At 35.9% G+C, this 26377-nt stretch overlaps 1 protein-coding gene and 1 long non-coding RNA gene across 4 annotated transcripts; both read right to left on the bottom strand.

Annotated features, from left to right (window-relative positions):
* Positions 1-2348: 2348 nt before the first annotated feature.
* Positions 2349-17711, bottom strand: LOC141693429 (uncharacterized). 2 transcript variants are annotated; one of them, XR_012563120.1, is made up of 4 exons: positions 17405-17711; positions 17181-17324; positions 2870-2953; positions 2349-2584 (listed from the first exon to the last, which is right to left on the bottom strand). It is a non-coding gene; the product is annotated as an uncharacterized LOC141693429 (long non-coding RNA). The 2 variants fall into 2 exon arrangements; XR_012563121.1 differs by having other exon boundaries at positions 17181-17311.
* Positions 17712-22295: 4584 nt separating this feature from the next.
* On the bottom strand, positions 22296-25719 carry LOC141693847 (uncharacterized). Of its 2 annotated transcripts, none has more exons than XM_074499025.1 (7): positions 25535-25719; positions 25263-25303; positions 25101-25164; positions 24815-25003; positions 23916-23987; positions 22850-23028; positions 22296-22735 (listed from the first exon to the last, which is right to left on the bottom strand). In XM_074499025.1, the coding sequence occupies exons 1-7, from the start codon at positions 25655-25657 to the stop codon at positions 22618-22620; spliced, it is 786 nt and encodes a 261-aa protein (XP_074355126.1). In that variant the 5' UTR covers positions 25658-25719; the 3' UTR covers positions 22296-22617. The 2 variants fall into 2 exon arrangements, with proteins under 2 accessions (XP_074355126.1, XP_074355127.1); XM_074499026.1 differs by having other exon boundaries at positions 25101-25169; positions 25535-25631.
* Between the last annotated feature and the right edge of the window lie 658 nt (positions 25720-26377).

Genomic DNA, 26377 nt, shown 5'->3' with positions numbered 1-26377 from the left:
TCTGTTTGGTGGGGGTGAGACCCCTCATATAGATGTTGGGAGTCCTTGAATTGGACTTGGGTTAGGAGACTTGGTGGGCAAGTCTCTGAATTAGAATGGATTTTGGAGTCCTAGAAAGTAGGAAGCTGATTCCTTATCCCATGAGGTTCCTTGGAGGCCAATCTACCAGGATTTATATCCCCACTAGGACTCATCTTAATAGCTATTTTTCTCCTTATTAATTAATTACGAAATTAATTAATGTTCAGGGTTTTGGGCCTTGTTAACTGGGCTTCGTTGCTGGACCATATCAGGCCTAATTTATTTGACATTAATTATTTATCTAGGCTATATTTAGGCCCATATCAGCCTCATATACATTCGATTGCGGTTTGGATGATTTGACTGTTATAAGGAGGGGGACTACTTGGCCACATATATTAGTAGATGCAAAATATGTACAAAACTTGAACAAGTTTATATACCAATGTGACTTAGAAATATATTCTATTTATATTTAAATAGTTAGAAAAAAAATGAAAAAAAATATATGACTTTATTTTTTATTTTGAATCTTGGAAGTGATTGGAGTTTGAGGAACTAAAAAATATTGCAAGAATTTAGTTTATTTACTTGTACTCATAATGGTTCATCATATTTTGAATCAAATGCTCTAGAGATTTTTCTGTTGTTAAATTTTCTAGACTTTATTCCACATGATGCAATTACTTATCGAATTCTATAATTTGTGTCTCTAATTGTTACATGATTCTAAAGAATTTTTTCAAAGTTTGAGATCCATTACTAAAAATAGTACATATGACATTGGTGCTTAGACATCGGCGCGTAATGCATCACATATTAAAATAATTTTTAACATCGGTTCATAATTTAGCGACGTTAAATAGGAGTGGTGACATCACTTTTACATAATAGTCGTGGTCTATGTTCAAAAATGAAAAGGCCAAATAAACGGTTTAACTTTGACATTGGTTGTTGTTAGAAACAGTTGTCTATGCCCAATTTTTGAAAAAATGACTTTGTCATCCCCCCACCTTGTTTCTGTCCTAAAATTTCCCCCTTTTAACAAAAAAATATTCCTCCTCAACCTTATTTCTTATTTCTCACTTTCCAAATATATCACAAACCCAACCCCGAGTTTCTCCCTTTTTCCCACACCCAACCCCGACTGCAACCCTCAAACCCTTTCCCGTCTCTCCTCATACCTCTACTATCTCTAACTTATCCCTCAACTCTCTCCCTCATCTCTCCTCTCTTTCTCTCTTTTTTCATAAATCCTAACTTAAGACACAACTCAAAATCAAAGCTTTAGAGCACCAACTCAAGCTTCAAATTGGCAAGATTAGACCTAAATAGAAGTTTTGGAGTTTGAAATGAGCTTTCAAGCTTTGGGTTTCATTCTATTAAGTTTTAATTTAAAGTAATAGTCAACGTAGTACTTGTCCATTAAAATCTCAAACCAAATAAATAAATTATTTTTCTTAAATATTAGAAATATTAGTCTAATATATTGATATTGACATCAATACGGTAAGATCGGGGGAAATATTTTACAAAAATGGAATTAAAAATATCACGTTTTAACTTACGACGAAATATGATTGACCCCAAAAATTTGAGGAAAGTTGAAGTTAAAGCCAATTTTTTGGGAAAAAGTTGAATTTACCGACCTTATGATGGAAAAGAGTTCTGTAATAAGAATTGACGACATTATCGTAAATTTATCATAAGTTGGACATGCCAAACTTTGACATCATAATATTTTCGTTGTAAATTTATAGAAAAATGTTATTGTATCACTCTCTATAAAGTATTAACATTTTTATAATTAAATTTTAAATAAAAATATATAAGGAAATAATAAACTTACGACAGAATATTTAAACTGTTTCAAGTTTGAAATGACGTGTAAGAATTTTCTTTTTTTCTTTAATTGCTTGAGGTTAGATTTTATTAGTAGGCTAATAATCTTGCGATAGTTTTGGATTCCGCTGTAAGCACAGTTTTGGATTCCGTCGTAAGCACTTACGATAATTTGATATTTTACGTCGTAAAGTGGTGTGCCATATCCTTCCGTCGTGAATTTCTTATCACAAATGGTCTTTTACATAAAGTGCAAGAGAAATTACTTAATTCTATTTGTACATATTAGTCTTATAAGTTGTAGTTTTCCTTTTTTACCCTTGGTCAGTAGATTAGTGACAAATTTTCTAGCGCCGTTCATTTCCACTACTTGTATATTTATCTCATTATAAACTCTCAGTTAGTTAATTAATAGTATTTCACGATACTTCTCTCCACTTCATCTTCGTCAATGTTTAGCCAAAGAACACATAAAAATTGTTAGGTAACATGCACAACACTCAATCACGAGAATCGGATCTGTACAAAAGATATGTCTTTACATGGCTCAAGTGAGTTCATTAATATGAGCTCTATTGTTGCATTGGATTAATATTGTATTTAATTTTCTACCGAACTTCAAATAAAATTTCCAGACTTTTCTGGTTTCGATGTCATCCGTGATGACATGACTTGAACTTCCTAGCTTGGCGAGTTCTCCAAAACAGTTCTCAGCATATGCCTGTAAAAAAACATGGTAAAATAATTTGTCATGCCATTTAGTTTTTAAAAATTGAGAAATTAGTAAATGAAAATCCATTAACTAAAAAAAATTATTTTTGAACACATTAACGAAAGAATGTCGGTGTGTTGATCAACCTGCAACATTTTATAGTTTTATTGAAGAATGATATAACCGGTGACTGATCAAGTAAACATCAGAAATTGAAACAAAGACCATATTTCATACTACTTCGATTAATTTTAATTTTTGAAATTGGGTTTGTGATCAAGTGATCCAATTTACCTTGGGGATTATCATTCTATTTTGACCTTTCACATCACTATGTGTAAGCTTTTTCTCAAACAAAAAATGGCACATGCTCATTTCCTGCAGTAAAAATATAAATAATATGTAGATAAATGGTGTTTTAACGAATTAAACCAACAAACATGAAAAATTGGTGTCATTTTCTAGTTTCCTATATGCTCGATGTTCCAAAAACCTCATGACGAATTAGAACTAATTAGGGTTGATCATAACCGAACGCAACCGAAAAACCGAACCGAACCGTGCTAATTCGGTTCGGTTTGGTCCTAAATTTTTCAGAAATTTGGTCTATTCGTACCGGACCGAATAGACCGAAATAAAATTCGATTCGGTTCGGTTCTTTTAACAAATATTTCGGTCCGGGCCGAATACCAAATCATAAATACTATAATTTCGTATTATTTATATTTTATATATATATCTTAAAAATTATAATCAAAATTTTTAATTTGTAATTATATTTATGGAGTATTAGAACTCTACATATCATATTATTTTAATTATATTTTAAATTTTATAATTTATGATTTAATTTTTAATGCAATTTGCTTTTTAAAAAAAATCGGTCAATTCGGTCCAAAACCGAACCGAACCGAATATTTCGGTTCGGATCGGTCCGGTCCATAATATAAATTCGGTCCGGTTCGGTCCAAAAAAAATGACTATTCCTAGTGGACTAACAATGAGATTTACAGAAGGGGGGTTGAATGTAAATCTCAAAACTTTTTCAAGTTTTGAGCAGTTTATGAAAGTTGTGTGTTCAAGAATAACAAGTGTGTGAATTGCTTTAAGCTAATACAGACAGATATATATTCAAGCACAAATGTAAAGAACACAACAGACCTTAAAAACTTTTCTGGTGGATTTGTTGTTCCACCAGAGATGGTATTTTAGAAAATCTGTGATTAAACAATGTTGATCACAGCTGCATCCTAGTACAAACTAGATGAATTTTCTCTCAATATTTTTCTAAACAGCTCTGGAAAATCTCACTTCTAATTACTAGCTTCTACTTGGTTTTTATATTACCAAGTGTACAAGTGAAGAACAATATAAAATACAGTAATAAAATAAGATCTTCACTTGCTTCTTTTCCTGTTCACTCCAGTACTTTGTTGACTATTGCATCTTTGTACTAGAGAAGAACGGCTGCTTTTTCTGTTGTTCCTGAAATTCGGCTACCACATCTCAGTTGTCTCTATCAACCCATGTGCCTCTGTTTGTAGGTACAACTACCCCTTATCAACGGCTAATCATCTGAACATCCGTTGAAGCTTTCATCCGTTGATGCACTCATCCGTTGAAGGATGTTATCCGTTGAAGCTTTCATCCGTTGATGCACTCATCCGTTGAAGGATGTTATCCGTTGATGACTTTATCCGTTGAAGCTTTAGAGACATCCGTTGAAGCTTAGCTTCTCATCCGTTGAAGGTCTTTAAGTCATCCGTTGATACCACTTCACTTATACAAAATTACAAGGCATGAAGTATTTACAATTGGCCTTCCTATCTGCATATCATCTAGTAGTCAACATGACTCATAGTTTCTCTCAACTTCCAAGAATTACATTTTAAATACAGAGACTGAAATATGCTACAACACTAGACTTATTTCTAAGTAAAGCTACACCATCAACGGATAGCCAAAGTGGTCTTATCCGTTGAGGCTACAGACACTAAATTTCTACTTAAGGATTTTGTTAAACATATCATCAAACTAATGCACATACATTCCTAACAATCTCCCCCTATTTATGTCTATAAGAATTGTAGGCATAAATTCAGGGTTAACTTGATGATAACAAAACACTTAACAGATATATGAGTTGAAACTAAGTAGAAATTTAAAAATGCTGCAAAAGTGTATGTACTAGGAGATAATTGAAGATTTACAGTGTTTCCAAGGACACTCCTTTAGTCTGAGCAAATCATCTTTTTCTTCTTTGTTCCCTGGTTTTCTTTCCTAGCCTTTTGTCATTTTCCTCAATTTGGAGTTGGAGTTGTCTGAAGAATTCAGCTTCATCTTCAACACTGACATCCAACTTAGATTGCATTTCTTTGAGAGTTTCATTGCTGGCAATCTTGAGTTGGTCTTCAAGTCTGAAAAATCTTCTGACTCCTTTATCATCTCTAAATTCCATCAACCAATGAGGTGATTTGAGAATTTTCATTTCCCTTTCTTGAATGAGTAAAGTCCTGGGTAAAGCATTGGGCTCCCTCCAGGTTTTCCTTATATTGGCTATCTTGTTGAGAATTTCAGTCTTGGCAGTTCTGGTAAAGCCAGAATCCTTTTGTATAGCTGAATAGACTCTAATCAAGGTAGAGTAGCCTTCATCCAGAATCCTGTGGAGAGGCCATGTTCTTTCCCCAGCTCCTTTATATCTGAACACTAATCTCTCTGGTAACTGTCTGTAGGCAGCTATTCCCCTTACATCCTCCAGCTCATCCAGATAGAGTTCAATGTCTGAAATTTCTTTTATGTCACAGATGTGAACATAATCATCTTTAGAAATGGGTGACTTAGGCTTAGGTTTTTGTTTTTGAGTGAATTTCTTAGAGGTTAAGGGAGGTGTAGATCTTGGTTTTCTTTTCTGTTTCTTTGGTAGTGGAAGAGTGGTTAGAAAGGTAGGCAATTTGATAGTGTCCCAATCAATAGGTTCCTCTTTTGGAATGATTGGTTCACCATGGATGTTTATTGTGGGATCAGCAACAAGGGGTTCAGGTATGGAAGGTAGTGGTTTAGATATAGGTTTGGTTATTTCAGTGTTATCTCCACTCCTTTTATGTGCCTTGGCCTTTCTTCTGTTTCCCTTCTGCCATTCCTCTCTTTCTTCCACACTCTCACCAAATATACTCCCTAAAACCTCATCTAGGTTTGTAGTCTTGTCTTCACCCCTGACTTCAATCCCTTTTTCTTTTTCAACTAGACTTGACTTTAGCTGTTGTTCAAGCTTTGCTTGTGCTCTTTTGTCAGCCTTTAATTGCTTGTCTTCTTCCTTCTTGGCTATTGAGAATTTGGGATGTCCTTGCATCACACATATGCTCTTTCCCTCTCTAATGATAATAGCTCTATTTCTCCTTACAGCCTCATCCATGGTCTTTTTGAGATAAGCAATACTTCTGCCTAAAATCTTGTTCTCATCAGCTTTTGGAGGAGGAAAGTCCACTTCTTTTAAAGGATTCTTTGTTGAGTCCTTATTGGATCTTTCATTGGGCTTGAGAATTATAGCTTGTAGTTCTTTGGAAGAAGCTTCTCCATCCTTATGACTCCCTACTGGCATGAGCTCCATGTTGATTGGTTCAATTTTTGTGCTGTATTTCACAGATGTTGATTTGTCTTGTGTAGAACCAAACAACAGTTGCAACCTTTCATCAATTCTCCTCCTTTCCTCTTTCACTTGAATTTCAGCTGCTGCTAGCTGAATCAAATCAATTCCATCAGGCTTGCCCTTGATTTGAATGATTGGAGAAGTAGTGATGGCAGGAACTAGCACTTTAGATATGTTGACTTTTGTAGATGGCTCTCCTTCCCCTTCCCTTTTACTCTCCCCCTTTTTGTTATCATCAAGGAGAGGGGTCAAGCCTTGTGCTTTTGCCAGCTGCATTAGGAGACTGGTTTGAGATTGTTGATTGTGAAGAATGGTGGCCACAGAATTTTCAATAACTTGAACTCTGTCTTCTAACTTGGCCAACCGTTTTTCAGTAACAGATTCTTTCTTCAATCTCAAAACCAAGTCCTGCAATGTACCATAGGGCATGACTGAATCCAATTTTTCTGAAGTATAGGTTTTCAAGTCAGCAATATCCTTCCTGAGATCATCCATACTCAGATTCTGCTTCACTTGCTGCAGCTTCATGAGATGCAGTGAGTCCAGGTGAGCTTGAAGGATAGCCTTGATACTTGCATGTGAAGTATTCTGAATGGCCTGTTGAATAGTGTTGATTTGTTTGACTAAAGAGACATTGAATTCCCCTGATCTGTACTCCTTAGTCAAGGCCCATTCAGGTAGATTTGGAATTGAACTAGGGCCTTCATCTCCCCCTAAGTTCATGCTTCCATAAAAAGAAATAGAGTCATCATCATCAGAATTTGCTCCAAATTCCTCAGATGGCTCACCAGCTGTAGAAGGCATTTTGTTAATGGCAGCTTTATCCCTTTGAAGAGATTCTGTTGTGTGCACTAGATGTAGTGACCTTTCTGCTTTCTCATTGCCCTGAGCAGCCAACAGTTGATAGGCTGTCACAGGATGAGTAAAAGTGTCAGCATCCAAAGAAATGTTATCAATTACAGCTTTGTAATGTTACTGAAATTGTCTTTCCTTTTCAGCATCATCCACAATCATTGACTCATTAGCAATGGCTGGTTCCACCCTTGTATCTACTGTACCTGCTTTTCTCTCTTTTTCTCTATGTTCTTGCATCAGGGGCTCCCCCTGGCTCACACAACTCACTCCCTCACCTTCACCTACTAAGGTGGTACTCCACTCACTTACTTTTGCCATGCTGGAAGAAATAGCATGCATTTTTGAGCTCTCAATCTCTCCTTTTGCCTGGGAGCAACCCAGCCTCTCACTCAAATTGTCACTCCCTTCCCTCAATCCTAAGAGTGATTGCACAGTATTCATGTCTTCTACACTTGGGATTAATTCAGTTATTTGTGTAGAGACTGTCAACGGATGTGGAATATCCGTTGAAGGTGAAACTGATATTATCAACGGATAACTGCTGTTAAGCTTATCCGTTGAAGAACAACCACTTGTCAACGGATGAGTGATATCCGTTGAAGAAGGAAAAGAAGTTGAAATTGAAAGTGATATAACTGTTGAATCTGTGTAGATTGATTTGAGATGTGGTGACACAGATCCTTCAATTATATCTGAAAGAATTTGCAGGTGATCCAACAAATCATCCAAGAGATGATGATCACCTGTATTTGAGTGGGGCTTCTCCCTGAGTTGTAAAGAGGGAGAATCAGGAATTGATGGGAATAACATATCCACATCCAGAGATGGTGATGAAGTGTTTGGTGATTGATGTGTGTTTATTGTGAGAGAATGGGGCTGTGACTCCACATTTATTGGAGTCACATCAAACTGAGTTTGAGAAGGCATATATACAGATGGATGTATCTGTGCAGTGTGTGCACCCTGTGTAGAAGATTGGGTTCTAGCCTTCTTTCTTCTAATAAAGGCTTTTGTTGGTGAGTGTTTGGCTTTAGTGTCCCTCCCTCGTTTGTTCTGTGTTCCTGGTTTGGAACTATTTTCAATAGTAACATCCTTTTGGGAGGATGCTACTAGGGATGTGCTAGATACCTTTTCAACCACCACAGCTTTTTGAGAAACTGTGGCTTGGCTAGCTTGGGAAGCACTCAACTTTCCTTCCTTATCCTGGGGGTTTCTTTGATGTTCACCCCTCCCCTCACCACTCACACCCTGTTCACTCACCTCAGGGTTAATAGTTGGTGTTACAACTGTTGTCTTTTGAGAAACAACAGAGGTGGATTTCTTTGTCTTTGATTTTGAAAGTTTAGTTTTGGTGACCTTGGTAGAAATCTGTTGGGGCATCACAGATTTCATGGCCACACTAGAAGATAAAGAAATAGAGGGGTTGGAAGAAGTAGGATTTGTAGAAGCAATTACCTCACCTACCTGAGGTGCATTCATGATTGGTAAATATACCAATGACACACTGCTGTTAAGATCCATTCTCATCAAGTCTGCAAGAACTCTTTTCTCTTGTGCCCAGCACTTGAGTTTATTATTCTCATTGATTATGACTAAACCTTCAGCAACATGGTTAGCCAATAACATAAAGAATCTAGCATAATAGATGTTATTAGGTCTATTAGCTTTGTTACCTAATCTAGTACCTAATTCTAGCATCACATAGTTGCTAAAGTTAAAATACCTATCAGAAACAAGCATATAGAGCATATTAACCAGAGATGAAGTTATGGCATCAAAATTACTAATTTTCCCAGAGAAAACCTTTATAAAGGCATCCCCAAGGAAACTCCATTCTTTCCTAAGGTCTTTTCTTCTAATACTCCCTAAATTAGCAGAGTTAAGAGAATAACCTATGGAATCTAACATGCTGGATACATCACTATCAGTGTGTGGTGTCATGGCATTGTTCTCAGGCAATTTAAAACATGCTTGTAAATCATCACAGTTAATACAGTGAGTTTTACCTTTGAGAGTGAAGGAGATAGTCATATCCATGGAGTTGAACTCAGCAGTTGTCCAAATCTCCTCAACTACTTCACAGAAAATTGTTGGGGCTTCCAGCATTGCATAGCTAAGTTTACAGTTTTTGATGAAGTCCATCATTTTGTGATAGTCTGAGTGGGCTTCATTCTTTTCTACCAAAGCTATGAAATTGTTCTTTTCATAGATGAACCCAGATTGAGACATAATCTTCACTACTGGTGCCATTGTTGTGAGTAGAAATTGCAGAGAATAACTTGAAGTTTTTGCAGAGAGAAAATGGTAAATGCTTGAAATTTTAAGAAAGCGTAAAGTAAAAATGAACAATCAGAAGGACTTATATGCTTTCTCAAATTAATAAACAAAAATATAAAATAAAGATTTATCAATAAATATGCGTTAGTGAATTTCAGCCGTTTTAAGAATAAACTGTAAGTATTCTAAAAACTACCTTTAAAACCAATACATACAGATGTATGTATGAGTATCAACGGTTAAGAGAATAGAATCAACGGCTGTTAAATACCTGAATTGATTGATGTGACATTTCAACGGATAAGGCAAATTGTCATCCGTTGAAAGGTACTTCAGTTTTATCCGTTGACGGATAAAAATTCCAGAAATGTATTTGTCTTTCAACGGATAATGATTATCCGTTGATAGAGCAATTTTGACTTTCAACGGATAGGGAACATCCGTTGATGGAATAAACTATGTTAAAAGTCAAATTTGTTCTTAGCAACTAATATATTTCAGGCTTCAATTCAAATTGCAATAAAGACATGAATTTTAAGAGTAATTAAGCATACCTAGCTCACTTACCAATCTTGTGAATGTTGATTCATCAAGTGGCTTGGTAAATATGTCAGCAATTTGTTGTTCACTTGGAACAAAATGTAGTTCCACTGTACCATTCATGACATGCTCCCTAATGAAGTGGTACTTGATATCAATGTGCTTGGTCCTTGAGTGCTGCACAGGATTCTCTGTTATGGCTATGGCACTTGTGTTGTCACAAAAGATAGGAATTCTATCAACATGAAGTCCATAGTCAAGGAGTTGGTTCCTCATCCATAACACTTGAGAACAGCAACTTCCAGCAGCAATGTATTCAGCCTCAGCTGTAGAGGTAGAGACTGAATTTTGCTTTTTTCTAAACCATGATACAAGCTTGTTTCCCAGGAATTGGCAGGAGCCTGTTGTACTTTTCCTATCTATTTTGCAACCTGCATAGTCTGCATCTGAATAAGCAATTAGATCAAAGCCAGATTCTCTAGGATACCAAATACCTAAATTTGGTGTACCCTTGAGATATCTGAAAATCCTTTTGATAGCAATTAAGTGAGACTCCCTAGGATCAGCTTGGAATCTAGCACATAGACATGTAGCAAACATTATATCTGGTCTGCTAGCAGTTAAATATAAAAGTGAACCAACCATGCCTCTATAACTTGTAATATCCACAGACCTTTCAGTCTTATTTAATTCAAGTTTGGTGGCAGTGGCCATGGGAGTTTTTGCAGATGAACATTCCATTAAGTCAAACTTCTTTAAAAGATCATAAATATATTTAGTTTGACTAATGAAAATCCCATCACTAACTTGTTTAACTTGTAAACCAAGAAAATAGGTTAGTTCTCCCGTTAGGCTCATTTCATAATTACTTTGCATTAGCTTTGCAAACTTTTTGCAAAGTTTATCATCTATAGAGCCAAATATTATGTCATCTACATAAATTTGAACAAGTATACTAGAGCCATTAACATCCCTAAAGAAGAGAGTTTTATCAACAGTACCTCTAGTGAAGTGATTCTCCAAAAGAAATTTTGATAAGGTTTCATACCAGGCTCTAGGTGCTTGCTTCAGTCCATAGAGTGCTTTCAACAGATAATACACATAGTCTGGAAAATTTGGATCTTCAAATCCTGGAGGTTGACTTACATAGACTTCTTCCTCTAATTTCCCATTTAGAAATGCACTCTTGACATCCATTTGATAGACTTTGAAATTGGCATGGGCTGCATGGGCTAGAAATATTCTGATGGCTTCAAGTCTTGCAACAGGAGCATATGTTTCATCAAAATCTATTCCCTCTTGCTGAGAATAGCCTTTAGCAACCAGTCTGGCTTTATTCCTTATGATAATGCCATTTTCATCCATCTTGTTTCTGAATACCCACTTTGTGTCAATAGGACTCTTGTTCTTTGGTTTGGGTACCAGCTTCCATACTTGGTTTCTCTCAAATTGGTTCAGCTCTTCCTGCATAGCTAATATCCAATCTGGATCCAATAGAGCTTCTTCCACTTTCTTAGGTTCCTCCTGAGACAGAAAACTACTATACAGACATTCATCTTGAGTGGCTTTTCTTGTTTGCACTTTAGATGATGCATCACCAATGATCAGTTCAAAGGGATGATTCTTGGTCCATTTCCTTTGTGGTGGAAGATGTGCTCTAGATGAGGTGGCCTCAGTATTGTCATGATGTGAGACAGAGTGTTGACTAGTTGAAACTCCCCCTGAGTTGTTGGTCCTTTGCAGGGAACTTGGAGTTCTATCAACTGATGATGTAAATCGATTATCCGTTGATGAACTATGATCAACGGATGCTTCATTTTGTACTTCAACGGATGATGCACTATGTCTTTCAACGGATACTGCATTGCCTCTATCAACGGATGCAGTATTTTGTGCATTATCCAAGGGCATGTTTTGAATCCCTTTTGAAGTGTCATCTCCATCAGTCTCCTCTTCACTATCATCACAATATATCTCAATGTTGTCAAATTTGAGTCTCTCATTATGTCCCTCATCTGTTAGTCCATCAATCTTTTTATCATCAAACACAACATGCACAGATTCCATAACAATGTTGGTTCTTAGATTGTAGACCCTATAAGATTTTCCAGCTGAGTAACCAACAAATATCCCTTCATCAGCCTTTGCATCAAACTTCCCTTTATGGTCAGATTGATTCCTCAGTATAAAGCATTTACATCCAAAGACATGAAGAAAGTTTAGAGTTGGTTTTCTTCTCTTGAACAACTGATAAGGAGTCATGCCTTTAGCTTGATTGATCAAAGAAATATTCTGAGTGAAGCAGGCACAATTAACAGCTTCAGCCCAGAAATATGTTGGTAACTTTGATTCTTCAAGCATTGTTCTGGCAGCTTCAATTAAAGATCTGTTCTTTCTTTCAACAACCCCATTTTGCTGAGGTGTTCTTGGAGCTGAGAACTCATGCATGATTCCATTTTCTTCACAGAACAGCCTTAATGTTAAATTCTTGAATTCAGTTCCATTGTCACTCCTGATATTTCTAACCTTCAAGTCAGGATGATTGTTGACTTGCCTGATGTGATTGATAATGATTTCACTTGCTTCATCCTTTGATCCAAGAAAATAGACCCATGAGAACTTTGAGAAATCATCTACAATCACTAAGCAATATCTTTTTCTTGCAATAGACAATACATTGACTGGTCCAAACAAATCCATATGTAGCAGCTGTAATGGTTCATCAATTGTTGTTTCAAGCTTCTTTTTGAATGATGCTTTCCTTTGTTTGCCTTTCTGACAAGCATCACACAAACCATCCCTTGAGAATTCAACTAGAGGGATTCCTCTAACTAAGTCCTTTTTGACTAGATCATTCATTGTCTTGAAATTCAAGTGAGATAGCTTCTTGTGCCATAGCCAACTTTCAACTGTGCTTGCTTTGCTGAAGAGACAAGTAATGGATTCTGCATCTGTAGAGTTGAAGTCAGCTATGTACACATTTCCTTTTCTAACTCCAGTTAGAACCACTTTGTTGTCTTTCTTACTAGTGACAACACGGGCTTCAGAATTGAAGGAAACTGTATTCCCTCTATCACATAGTTGACTGATGCTCAGTAAATTGTGCTTGAGACCATCAACTAATGCAACTTCATTAATGATGACATTCCTTGTTGAAATCAAGCCATATCCCATAGTAAACCCTTTACTGTCATCTCCAAAGGTTATGCTAGGGCCAGCTCTCTCCTTGAACTCTGTGAGCAGGGAGAAATCTCCTGTCATGTGTCTTGAACAACCACTGTCCAAGTACCATAGATTTCTTCCATTTCCCTGCACACCATAAAATCAATCAATTTGATTTTGGTACCCAAGTTTCCTTGGGTCCATTCTTGTTAGCCTTTCTCCTAGACTTCATTCCTCCTGCATCTTTAGACTTAGGTAAGTTTGAGTCAACCTTGGTCTTAGATGTAGTTGGTTGAGGTGTAGGGTTAGTCACAGAGTCATTTAGCACATTTGTAAAATTATTAGGCATTGATTGTGCAAACATGTTATTCCATATGGGCATATTGTATGGCATTTGAGGCATACTAAATGCAGCAAGATAAGGATTGTTAAAATATGGCATGTTTACAAAATGTGCATAAGGATTTTGTTGAGACATAACAGGCATAGCATGCAGAGGTGATGCAGACATATTAGGCATAGAAGAGGGTACATTTATGGGAGTCTTCTTAATGGATTTACAACTAGCAGATAGATGATTAACACTACTACAATGCACACAGCTTTTTCTAGGAGCATACCTATCAGGTGTGTAATTGTTGTGTTTATTAACTCCTACCTTCCCATTTCTGTTGGATTTTCTTTTAGATTCCTTTTTATCCTCAACCATCTTGAGCCTATTATTTAACTGTTCTAAGGTCATGTGCCCTACATTCACCTTACTGACATCTTTGGATGTGCTTGCTTCTTCTTTGACAAAGTTCTTTGAAGTTGAACCAAACTTTTTGTTGAGTTTCTTTAGATTCTCTCTTTTAGAAACATCTGCCTGTTTTGATTGAGGAACCTTCAACGGATGCTCCTTTTCTTCCTTCAACGGATAACTTTCATCATCCGTTGATTCCACATCCGTTGACAGCCCATCAATTAATTCCAGTTTCTTTTTATTTTTATCCCAGGCAGTTTCACAGAATGATTCAATTCCTTGGACCTTAGCAATTTGAGCACTTACATCCCTAGATGTCTTCCAGGCTTTAATCACCTCTTGCTCTTTCTCTAATTGATTGGAAAGTATTTCTACTTTCTTAACAGATTCAGCTAGTTCATTTTCAACAGATATACAATGCAACTTTGTTTTCTCTAGGTCAATCATCTTATCTTCTAACAAAGCATTTCTATTACTTAAAAACAGATTGTTCTCTCTAATCCTACTATTTTCTTTAGCAAGAGATTTAAGAGACACACGCAAATGATACAATTCGGTAGACATGTCATTAAAAGCATCATTGCACTCTTCTTTAGTAAGCTGTGTTAAGTCAGTAGTGATTACCTGATTGCTTGATGAACTAACTTCATTTTCTTCAGAATCAGCCATGAGAGCAAGGTTGACATACTCCACATCTTCATCCTCTTCATCTCCATTAGCTGCCCAGTCCCTTTCTTGAGTAATGAAAGCCCTCTCCTTTTGCTTGAGTAGATCAAAATATTTCTTTTTGTAATCTACTTGTTCAAATTTCTTCTTTTCAGAAGTTGGCTTTCTGCACTCACTTGCAAAGTGTCCACTTATACCACAATTGAAACACTTGAACTTGGATTTGTCCACAGTGTTTTTGTGAGGTTTAGTGGCTCTAGTGTTTTTCTTGAATTTCATCTTTGCAAATCTTCTGGACAGAAATGCAAGATGCTCATCAATACCATCTGAGTCATCTTAGCTGGAGTTGTCTTCATTTTCAGCAACTTGCTCTTTCCCCTTGCTTGATTCCTGATTTCTTATATCATCTTTGGAGTTTGATGTAGATCTCGCAGTTTCTTGTCTGCATTTCCTCTCATCTTCAGCTACCAATGCAACTGAACTTCCTTTCTTTCTCCCCTTCTCCAATACCTCATCCTGTTCCAGCTCTAGTTCATAAGTCTTCAAGATTCCATACAATCTTTCAAGAGTGAAGTCCTTATAATCTTGAGAGTTTCTTAAGGAGACAGTCATGGGTTTCCATTCCTTTGGCAAGGATCTTAAAAATTTAAGATTTGAATCCTTCACCTGGTACACTCTTCCATACAGCTTCAGTCCATTCAACAGCTTTTGGAACCTATTGAATGTTTCATTTAAAGATTCATTTTCTTCAAAATGAAAGTATTCATACTGTTGAATGAGAAGCTGCATTTTGTTTTCTTTCACTTGTTCTGTACCTTCACACAGTAGTTGAACTGTGTCCCAAACCTCTTTGGCAGTTGTGCAATTTATCACATTATCAAACATATCCATGTTAAGACCATTAAACAAAATGTTCATAGCCTTCTTATCCTTGTGGACTTCTTCTGTGTCTTCCATTGTCCATTCTGCTCTAGGTTTTGGAATGGATTGACCAACAGCAACTGTGGCTGTAGCAACTGTTGCTACTTTGTGGGGAATGTGAGGACCATTCTCAATGCAGTTTACATAACCTTCATCTTGGGAGAGTAGATGAAGGTGCATTTTCACCTTCCAATGGTGATAACAGTCTTTGTCAAGAACTGGGATCTTTACTCCAATATCCTTCTTACTCATCTTTGTTAGATTCCAAGATCTTTAAACTCTTTGTATGTCAAGAGCCTGCTCTGATACCAATTGTTATTCCTAGTGGACTAACAATGAGATTTACAGAAGGGGGGTTGAATGTAAATCTCAAAACTTTTTCAAGTTTTGAGCAGTTTATGAAAGTTGTGTGTTCAAGAAGAACAAGTGTGTGAATTGCTTTAAGCTAATACAGACAGATATATATTCAAGCATAAATGTAAAGAACACAACAGACCTTAAAAACTTTTCTGGTGGATTTGTTGTTCCACCAGAGATGGTATTTTAGAAAATCTGTGATTAAACAATGTTGATCACAGCTGCATCCTAGTACAAACTAGATGAATTTTCTCTCAATATTTTTCTAAACAGCTCTGGAAAATCTCACTTCTAATTACTAGCTTCTACTTGGTTTTTATATTACCAAGTGTACAAGTGAAGAACAATATAAAATACAGTAATAAAATAAGATCTTCACTTGCTTCTTTTCCTGTTCACTCCAGTACTTTGTTGACTATTGCATCTTTGTACTAGAGAAGAACGGCTGCTTTTTCTGTTGTTCCTGAAATTCGGCTACCACATCTCAGTTGTCTCTATCCACCCATGTGCCTCTGTTTGTAGGTACAACTACCCCTTATCAACGGCTAATCATCAGAACATCCGTTGAAGCTTTCATCCGTTGATGCACTCATCCGTTGAAGGATGTTATCCGTTGAAGCTTTCATCCGTTGATGCACTCATCCGTTGAAGGATGTTATCCGTTGATGACTTTATCCGTTGAAGCTTTAGAGACATCCGTTGAAGCTTAGCTTCTCATCCGTTGAAGGTCTTTAAGTCATCCGTTGATACCACTTCACTTATACAAAATTACAAGGCATGAAGTATTTACAATTGGCCTTCCTATCTGCATATCATCTAGTAGTCAACATGACTCATAGTTTCTCTCAACTTCCAAGATTTACATTTTAAATACAGAGACTGAAATATGCTACAACACTAGACTTATTTCTAAGTAAAGCTACACCATCAACGGATAGCCAAAGTGGTCTTATCCGTTGAGGCTACAGACACTAAATTTCTACTTAAGGATTTTGTTAAACATATCATCAAACTAATGCACATACATTTCAATACCTTAATCTAAAACTTACAAAATTATGACCATCATTTTCAATAATGTCATTAGTGCTCATATAGATATCTAAAGGCCGATCTGAGAAAGAAACCTGAAATTGATAACTTGAAGTTTTGGAAAATTATAAAAACATTATTTTTGGAAAAATATGTATCTAATAAAATCAAATAAAATCCATAACCTTAAAAAAATCTAGCTTGAAATCCCACAAAACTATTTTTTGGTTATGAAATTATCATATGTACTACATGTTCTTGTTGTAGAAAATATGTAAGAAAGAATTCAATTCCTCACAGAGAGAGTTTTGGGATTAGTAAGGTTTAAAACACCAATTTTCTGCTTTAAAATTTTGCAATATGCATCCAAACAAGAGAGATTAGATCAAAAATGGAGTAGAGTAGACCTTTGTAACCCAATAATCATTGAGAAAGATATTGTATCCAGCTGTTTTCTCATTAGCAAAAATGGCATTGGAGCCAGTTACGTCTTCATGGTCGCACCTTTAGTCATATCTTTGACATGGAGGTAAGTAATCTGTAAATTAAAACTAAACAAAATCAAATTTTAAATTTGAAGAGATAAAAATAAATTAACATGTGAAAAATTTTATATGAATCAACTATGTACCAAAAGTAACAAGACAATTGTTATCGCGGAGTACTATGACAATTAGCCGGATTTCTGATAAGGTGAAATCGGATACACGAACGTTTTAAATATGGTCTTGTGGAAGAGAAAGCTATTATGCCTTATAAATGTAGATCTATATTTTTAAAATTTAAAAATTTGGGAGGATGACGACCAACAATAGATGATAAAAATTTGTGGACAAACACTCTCTTCTTCGTTCAGGATGAATGCATGTATGATTCTTTTTAGTAAAGTGTTTGTATGTTAATATATAGACTAAGAAGGAATATTTTGAAGAAAGAAAATTTGAGAGTGTTTGGGATAGTCTTAGATATATCTCTTCTTATATAGTGCAGTATATACAGTGAGAGATAAACAAATAATTTTAAGTTGTGAGTAGGTAGAAGTTTGTTACTTTTTGTCAACATTAGGAGATGAAGAAATTTTCTTTTACTTTTTGTCAACATTGGGTGATTGGAAAATTTCCTTTCCAAAAAAAGTAGCAGATAAAGTAGATTTCTGACGTAGTATACTCTTTCAATGAATAGGATAAGCACGAGCGGAGAAATCTATTATATATCAATCCAAATATAGTTATTGTCATGGTGCTTCAAGATGACTCGAAAAGGGTCGGACCTGGTGGAAGGGGAGTTGTAACATCATATCCCACATTGTTTAAAATAAGAAGGTTTGAGGCTTTTTTAGATACATGTTCAATAATTAAATTTTTACCAAATTACTAATATTTTTGGACTGATATGTGATGGGTTGTTGGAACCGTTATGCACCCCGCTATGGATGTTATAAATGGTATCAGAGTTTTCCCCGACTGAAAGTGCGGAACCACTGCACGAGTTTTGTAAGTATGTCTGTGAATTCTCTGAGGACGTTGAATCAATATGGTGGCGGTCATAATAAAAAGATTTGAACCCTGTTAGGTATGATATGTACACAGAGGGAGTGAATATGTGTTTCTTGATTTTTACTTCAAATCTTTTTGATTTGATTTCAATAAAATCAAGTTAAGTATTTTGGCTTACTAGAACTCAACTGGCTAAGTAATTTGTAGTGATAATCTATTAACTGTAAAAGACACAGAAAGGCAATTATCAAAACTTACTTGATATTTTTATTAAAAATCAAAAATGTTCTGCTACAAATCTAAGTTCTTGATTTCTCAGAACTTAGCTTCAACCTCTTAAGAGAATACAAGAAAATCTAGTCTTTTTTTTGTTATTACTGAACAAAGGACCCATGTCATGCTTTGAGACTAACATGCACAGTTTACACAGATTGCACTATAATAGTCGCGTTTGTAATCGTAGTTTTTTTAACTCCTAGTTATGTTCTTCATTTCGTTAACTCCGGGGCCTTAAGAAAAAGGTATGTACTGTGGTAAAATACCGCAGTATGGAGGCGAGGGTAAAATAGTAATTTAGTCATACTACACCATTATACTGCAGTATGGAGGAATTTTCTTTTCAATCAGGGCCGTTGGATTTTCCATCTAATGGCTGGGATGAATTGCAATACTTTATAGAATAATATATGTGACTCTATGTCTAATGATTGCCTAACTCGTCAAGATGACGTTCACCCTATTGAAGATAACATTAGTGTGACGTCTGTTTATTATAACCACCTTTTATATGGTTGTTGTTTTGCAATTATTATTCGTTTTAGGATTTTTCTTTCCTGTGCTCATGGGTATATGATAAGCGCGGAATTTATAATTTTAGATCATTTTAATTGGTGTTGTTTTGGTGAATGGAAGGGATCCATCACTACTATAAAAATGGAACCAATTAAAATATATTAAACTTATAGAATTCTATATTTATTGTATGCTCATGGGCACATAATAGAAAAACCGTTCATTTTAACCACCACATCTAGGTGTCTGTGTTGTCGACTATTTATGCAATTTAAATAAATGCCATATTTTTTTAAGTAAATAAATGATACTTTGATGGTTTCTTCCAGTCTTTTCAAGGATTGATTCTCATAGACAGGTTATGTAAGACTTCTTGGATGAGCATGAGTCGGGGAATCTGAGTTGGATGAGACGCCGCTCGGTGAAGGTCAAGGCGACTGGGCATGGCGACTCTTTGTCGGTGACGGTTGTGCATGGAGTCTGGTTTGTGCCCCGGCTAGCAAGATCGGGAGGTTTAGTGTCCTGGGGCTACTGGAGACAGTCTTAGCAACAACTAGTATATGAGTAGCAAATCATTTGGTGACAGTTATTGACGGTTATGAGGAGACATAGCAGTTGGATGACAAGGGAAACTGGAAAATAATAGGGGCACAAGTGGCAGGTACTAAAGGGGGTAGTTGCAAGGCATGGGGGACAGTTTTATAAACTGCACGATAGTTATAAAACTACCTAAGATTTTAAATTCGTGGCTAATCTATTTATATGTTAGGAATTCAGTTGTAAACATATATTGGGTGATATCATATTGCTTGTATTGGGTAGAATATAGGCAATAGTGTGGGAGATATTTGGGTTGGGGAAATCTAAGTGTAATTATGGGATCCTTTGTATATATTGTGATAATAATATAAAGGTTGGTATTCGTCATATATCATGTGCACTTTCATATACATATTGTGGTAGATAGTGTACTTATATCATATAGGCGTTTGTGAGGGAAGGCTGTTGTGCTTGGGTAGACGGCGACTGTGTGGGCAAACAGGGCTACAAATAATGGAAAATTTACTGATCTATTTGCAATAGCAACAGCGTCATCGAAAAGCATGAGCGATCAATTGCAAAGCATGAGGTAGGAGATTGTTGTCTTGAAGAGGGCTGTGGCAGGAACTTCCTTGGGTGGTGCTGATGGCCATTCCTGAACCGAAGGCATTTAGTGGGAGTCAATGTGCCAAGAAGTTGGAGAATTTTCTGTGAAATATAGAGCAATATGCCAAGGCTGCTCATATAAGTGTTGAAGAACAAGTCACCATCCCAAGTATGTATCTAGTGGAGGATGCAAGGTTTTGGTGGCGCACTCGAATGGAAGATGTAAGTGTTGGGAGGATGACTATTGCAACATGGGAAGCACTTTAGCAAGAGTTGAAAAATCGGTTTCTACCTCTTAATGTGGCTTGGGGTGCAAGAGAGAATTTGAAGGCGCTGAAAAAGAGTGGTTATATTCGAGATTATGTGAAAGAGTTCAGTAGTTTATTGCTGGATATCAATAACATGTATGAGGTAGACAAGTTGTTTAACTTCATGTCTAGTTTGAAGCCTTGGGCCCAAAATGAGTTACGTAGGCGGGCTGTCAAGGACTTGGCGACGGCGATTGCTGTTGCGAATGGGTTAGTAGATTACAAGCTTTCAAGTTCAGAAGATGGGACAGAAGTTGTGGCTAATGTTGAGGGAGGCTGGAAAAGACAAGAAGAAAAATGGAAAAAAGAAGTGGGGCGATGAGGATGTGAACAATGAAGGGCAAGAGCCTAGACAAGTGAAAAAGGGTTGATGTCTTTATGGTGGCACACACTTCATGAGGGGATGTCCTAAGAGGGAAAAGATCAACGCCTTATTGGTTGAAGAAGCTGAGGAACATCCAATGGTAAGGGATGGATCATTACATTTAGTTAATGTTGTGCAGGTTGTTGATGATGCTCCAAGTGTGGGGGTATTGTTCGAAACGGAGTAAGCATTTGTTGGAGGCTAGAAGGCGAGCCTAAGGAGTCTGCACAATTAGGCGCCCAGCGCCCAGGTTGGATTAATTGTTTGGAGAATAGGTGACGAGTTCTTGGATGATGGGTAACAAAGTCAGGCAGGTGGGAGGCAAGCAAAAGCACTGATTTGGTTGTTTGCATTGTACGAGTTAGTGGGGTGACTTCACAAAATTGGCAGCGACATCATGGCCTCTAAGGAGAGCTAGCATTGAGACGCTTGACTGGGTTGTTGACATGGTGAAGGCAAAATTGAAGATGGTCATGAAGTTGAGGCAAAACTTAAGTTAATGAGAATATTGACTCAAGTGGTGCGGGAGGGTTTGTAAGACTTTTTGGTTGCGCATGAGTCGGGGAACCTGATTTGGATGAGACGCCGCTCGGCGATTGCCAAGACGACTGAGCATGGCGACTCTTAGTCGGCAACAGCTGTGCGCGCAGCCTGATTTGCTGGGGTTACTGGGGCTACTCGCTCTGCCGAGTCTGCTGGCGACAGTCTTAGCAACAACTAGTGTGTGAGTAGCAAATCACTTGGTGACGGTTATTGACGGTTATGAGGAGTCATAGCATTTGGATGATAAGGGAAACTGAAAAATAATAGGGGTACAAGTGGCAAGCACTTAAGGGGACAGTCGCAAGGCATGGGACAGTTTTATAAACTGCCCGACAGTTATAAAACTGCATTAGAGTTCAAATTTATGGTTGATCGATTTATACGTTAGGCATTCAGTTGTGAACATATATGGGGTGATATCATATTGCTTGTATTGGGTAGAATATAGGCAACAGTGTGGGAGACACTTGTGTTGGGGAAATCTAAGTATGATCGTGAGATTTTTTGTATATATTGATATTGATTGTGATAATAATATAAAGGTTGTGATTCGTTGTATATCATGTATATTTTTATATACGGTAGATAGTGTATTTATATCATACAGGAGTTTACGAGCAAATACTGTTGTTTTGGGGCGCTTGAGCAGATGGCGACGGGGCTGCTTGGCTTCCGCTGGGTATCGGTGTGCTTTTGCTAAGATTCATCTATGGAAAAATGTGGCTTTTTGTTAAGCCAATTAAACGCTGCCGGCCCCAATGGATTGCCAAACTTAAACTCAAGCAATGTGATGCAACAGTATTTAACTACAATCATATTTACATGTGTATATGTACTTCCTATACAGTTTTTTTAGTTTTTATATATGAGATGTAATTAGAAAGGTGTCAACTGCACCTTCATACGCTTTAAATATATAATGTAGCAGTATGCATACAAAAATACAAAGTTAAACTGATATTGCACAAAAATACCAGTTAAAAGCTGTCGACTGTTCCCTCTGGCCCTGGTCAGAGTTCTTGGGTTACATGCTCTCTACATGAAGAACTAAAATACCTCCCAAGATTCAAATCAAATTAGAAGAAAGACTACAACATAAATTTAAATGTATGGCCTTCTAAAAATGGAGATAAGGCAAAATCTTTAGACTTTATTATTACATATCGAATGTGTCCCCAGCGACACCACGCTGATCTCAATTCTCTTCTAATAAAAGCGATGTGCAAGAAAAAAGAGACGTCAACTCTTCTTTTGATGCAACTCCTGAACCTTGCCACCGTATTCTACCAAATTTGTCAAGCAAGAATATATACCTGATGAAAGACAACAGTGTAGATGTTTACCAACTGACCTCAAAAGGTAACTCAGCAATATTATCAAACCAGTTTAATTAAAATGGAATGGAAAGAAAAACAACAAGTTGGTACCCTGTAAGAAGGTTTAATATCTTGAGATCCTTTCTGAAGTAATAATGGTCACCGAAGAAATAAACAATCTGCCTCTGCAGCATATCCTTCTTTTCTTCGGGGTCAGGTTTTCTCATTATACGAAGTAGTAATTTCTTTACAGGACTGCGTGTTAGTAGCCAAGAGTCTATGAAGGAAACCTAAAAGTGGAACAAACTTGTTAATATACATTACAAGTAACCATGTACTTGTACTGAACAAACATAATATAATATTATATAATTAAACTTCAAAGTATAAAGTTGTTTCACATAAATTTCCATACATGTATAGATAATTAAGAAAAAGTAGATTAATTTCATGCATTATTCCTATAAAATTAAAATTAAACTCAGCACATAAACAATTAACCATGTTAAGATATTTTCATTTGACTTGGCAAAAAACAGATTTTTCCACCATGATAATTAGGGTGATCTTCTAAGAGTGGTTTATGAAGTTAATTAGGTGTAACGAGGAAAACTTCACCTGATCAGTATTTATTTCCTAATAATAATCAACTACCATATTAAATAATATAAACAATTTCTTTAATTACAGTATTATTAATATCTAGAATATCCTTTGTAATCTACATATCTAGTCAAATGAAACTTCTTTGAAAATTACAATAACATTAATCCCTTAATAAAAAATTTAAGTTCAATCGAAATTAATTTTTAAATTTTTTGCTCAACATCATATGAAATAACAATAGACTCGGGACAATAATCAAAGTGCAATTACTTGAAGATAGATAATTAGGTTATTTGTATCGAACTAATCAATATATCCGCATTACTAGAATGTCAGGAAACCAGTATCGGATATTATTGTTTCAACAGATCCATCCTCTAAAAGCCGAACTTAAATTGCAAATCAGCTGTGCACATATTTATCAGATGGTGATGTGCATAGTTCTACTAAGAAGTTAGATTGCGATTATTCACTCTTCGCATGGCTGGAACAAAGGGTTAATTAGTAATTAGTAAAAGTAGAAAGTACATGTGCAAACTGCCATAAATTTTAAATAAGAACGTTAACATACCTCGTATAACTGAACTGCCTTCGAATTGCTAAATGCATCAAGAAAGGGCATGGTCCAAGTATTTACCATTGTCTGTCAAAGAATTTAGAAACTTCTCAGATAACCGAGATGCCATGGGCTCAATTTCAATAGAATATATTTATATATATCTATATATATATATATATATATGTCATGCTACAATTTGCCCAAACATTTTTTTTATCATCAAAAGATTTAGTAAACAAAATAAAGCCATCTTCCCTCCTAAATATAGTTTAATAAAAAAAAACTCATGATCATCAAAGACTTGAAGGAAACTAGGGAAATGTAAGCTTTTTATGGTTAACAATGAAAAGATGGTTTCCAAGCAATAGACCCCGGTTTGACTCCCGGAAAACGCACTTTTGCTTAGCAAAAAAACAATAAAAAGATGGCATCATGATATTGTTGAAGCTATAATGATTCCACCACCAATCATATGATCAAGATGGGGGAAAATCCACAATTTAAGACACTTTCAGAACTGTTTAACTAATAAAACTCCTTCGTTAAACCGTTAAAGCATATTAAAGCATTGTAAGGACTTGTATTGTCTTTACATGATAAACAGTGTTAGTTAAAAGCTGAAAATAACTATAGAACTTCATATCCAATTAGCGCATATGGAGTTTCCACATTCGACTAAAGAATTAAGTAATTTTTATTAAGGATATACCGGGGAAAGTTATGAACCTACAGCTGCAAGTCTAGTGCTGAGAAAATTGGCAAGGCAAGGAAGACTTAATCTATTCTTAAACGTAAACAAAAGGAGTGGATGGTAGATACTTTAATATAACATGCATAGATTACATTATACGTATGTTTACCAACTAAAAAAGAAGAAAAAACATTCTGAATCATTCCCTAAACTGTCGAACCTGTGAACTAGCACGGAACGAAAGACACATCAAAGATGCCTTTGGCACAGTCATGGTGCTGGTATCAACTCCATTGGCACTAAACACGGTTGGCAACGACAGTTTCGTACCATTCGGGTATGTCACATCCAAGGCAGGAAACTTCAGAGCTGCCATTGCTGGAATTATAATTTTATTTGCCTCAGAAATCTACACAAAATACAATAATAATTTATAAATAACAATTCATGGATATCCAAAATAGAAAAGTATCAATCATCCCCAAAAAAAAACAAGCAAACGGAACCTTGCCACCGTGTTTCTTGAGCTCGGAAATATTGGCAAAGTAACCTCGATTCATCTCATCGTTACTGCCCTAAATTACAAATACACAAACATCTTAAACACATTCACAATCTGTACAAGCACCACTAAAAAAACAAAAAATAACCAGGTTTACGAATCGTACAGCCTAGCTCGTTCTTTCTCGATCTCCTCCTTGTTGCCAAGCTACAATCACATATAATTTCATCATTACTCAATACAATATAACAATATAACATACATCAATTAAGTAAGACATAATTTCACAAACAAACTAAAAAAAATAGTGTAATAGTTATATTATATCCTAATTAATAAATACATTTAAACTTCGCGAATGTATATTTTTAATCTCGATAAATGAATAAAATTTTTCGATCCCGAGAGTATTAATTTATGGAGGTTTAGAGGCATAACCTTGTAAAAATCGAAGAAGCGAAGTGGGGTCCATTGAGAGGGATTAGAAGCAGCTAAAGGAGAATTGAGGAGTGGTGAGTGAATGGTGGGTTTGATCCAAGTCAGTCGCTTTAGCCTCAACATTTTGGGACTCAATTCAACTGCTCAAACAAAAATGCTCATTTTGTGTAGACTTGATTCTGGTAGAGAAAGATAGTGGAGTATGGGCTGTGGAGGGATTGAAAAGCCTATTGGGCCTTTTTAAAGGCATAGATAATTGGGCCTTTTAGGGTCAAATGAGAGCTATCACTGGGTCATAAAGTATAACTTGGAACCTACTGTGCTGGGTCAAATTATTTGTATTTATTTATGAATATATATCGTTTAGAATATAAATTTTTGTGGTTAAGAATGAATAATTTTTTTGAATCTTTTGAAAAATATGAATTCTTCAAGCTTCTTCTTTTTTTTTTGCAAAAAAAGGTTTTTTATAGTTTTTATTTGGAAAAATACATTTTTTCGAAACTTTTCGTAAAATACGATTTTGCAACCGGATACAATCTAGAATACAACCTCAATTGCTAATAAAAAACAGTTATTTTTCTGAAAATGTTAAAGAAGGTGTTATTTTTTATTAAAAATCATATCTTTGCAAATATTTTTGAAAGATAGTAAAATAACAAACTGACTTAAAAAATTAATATTTTCGTTAATTTAAACTATTTCAGTCGCATTTAATAAGAACAAAACGTATCACACTTTAGCATGTAAGTGTTCGGTTGTTTGGTCTTTATTTTTGGGGTGTAGTCAAGAATCAAGAATTATATAAAGCTTGATCAATAATCCTAGAATCAACAATGGGCT

The sequence above is a fragment of the Apium graveolens genome, chromosome 10, assembly GCF_009905375.1.
Source record: "Apium graveolens cultivar Ventura chromosome 10, ASM990537v1, whole genome shotgun sequence".
Lineage (NCBI taxonomy): Eukaryota > Viridiplantae > Streptophyta > Magnoliopsida > Apiales > Apiaceae > Apium > Apium graveolens.
The sequence above is the reverse complement of the archived record's forward strand: the minus strand, read 5'-3'. Positions and strand labels throughout refer to the sequence as shown.

What these genes read in the sequence shown, in the direction of transcription:
- LOC141693847 (XM_074499025.1), bottom strand. Translation starts at nt 25,657, where the DNA reads ATGTTGAGGCTAAAGCGACTGACTTGGATCAAACCCACCATTCACTCA. An exon ending in GAGAAAGAACGAGCTAGGCT is followed by an intron (nt 25,165 to 25,262) that starts GTACGATTCGTA and finishes AATTTAGGGCAG; the next exon opens with TAACGATGAGATGAATCGAG. An exon ending in CGTTCCGTGCTAGTTCACAG is followed by an intron (nt 23,988 to 24,814) that starts GTTCGACAGTTT and finishes ATTCTTTGACAG; the next exon opens with ACAATGGTAAATACTTGGAC.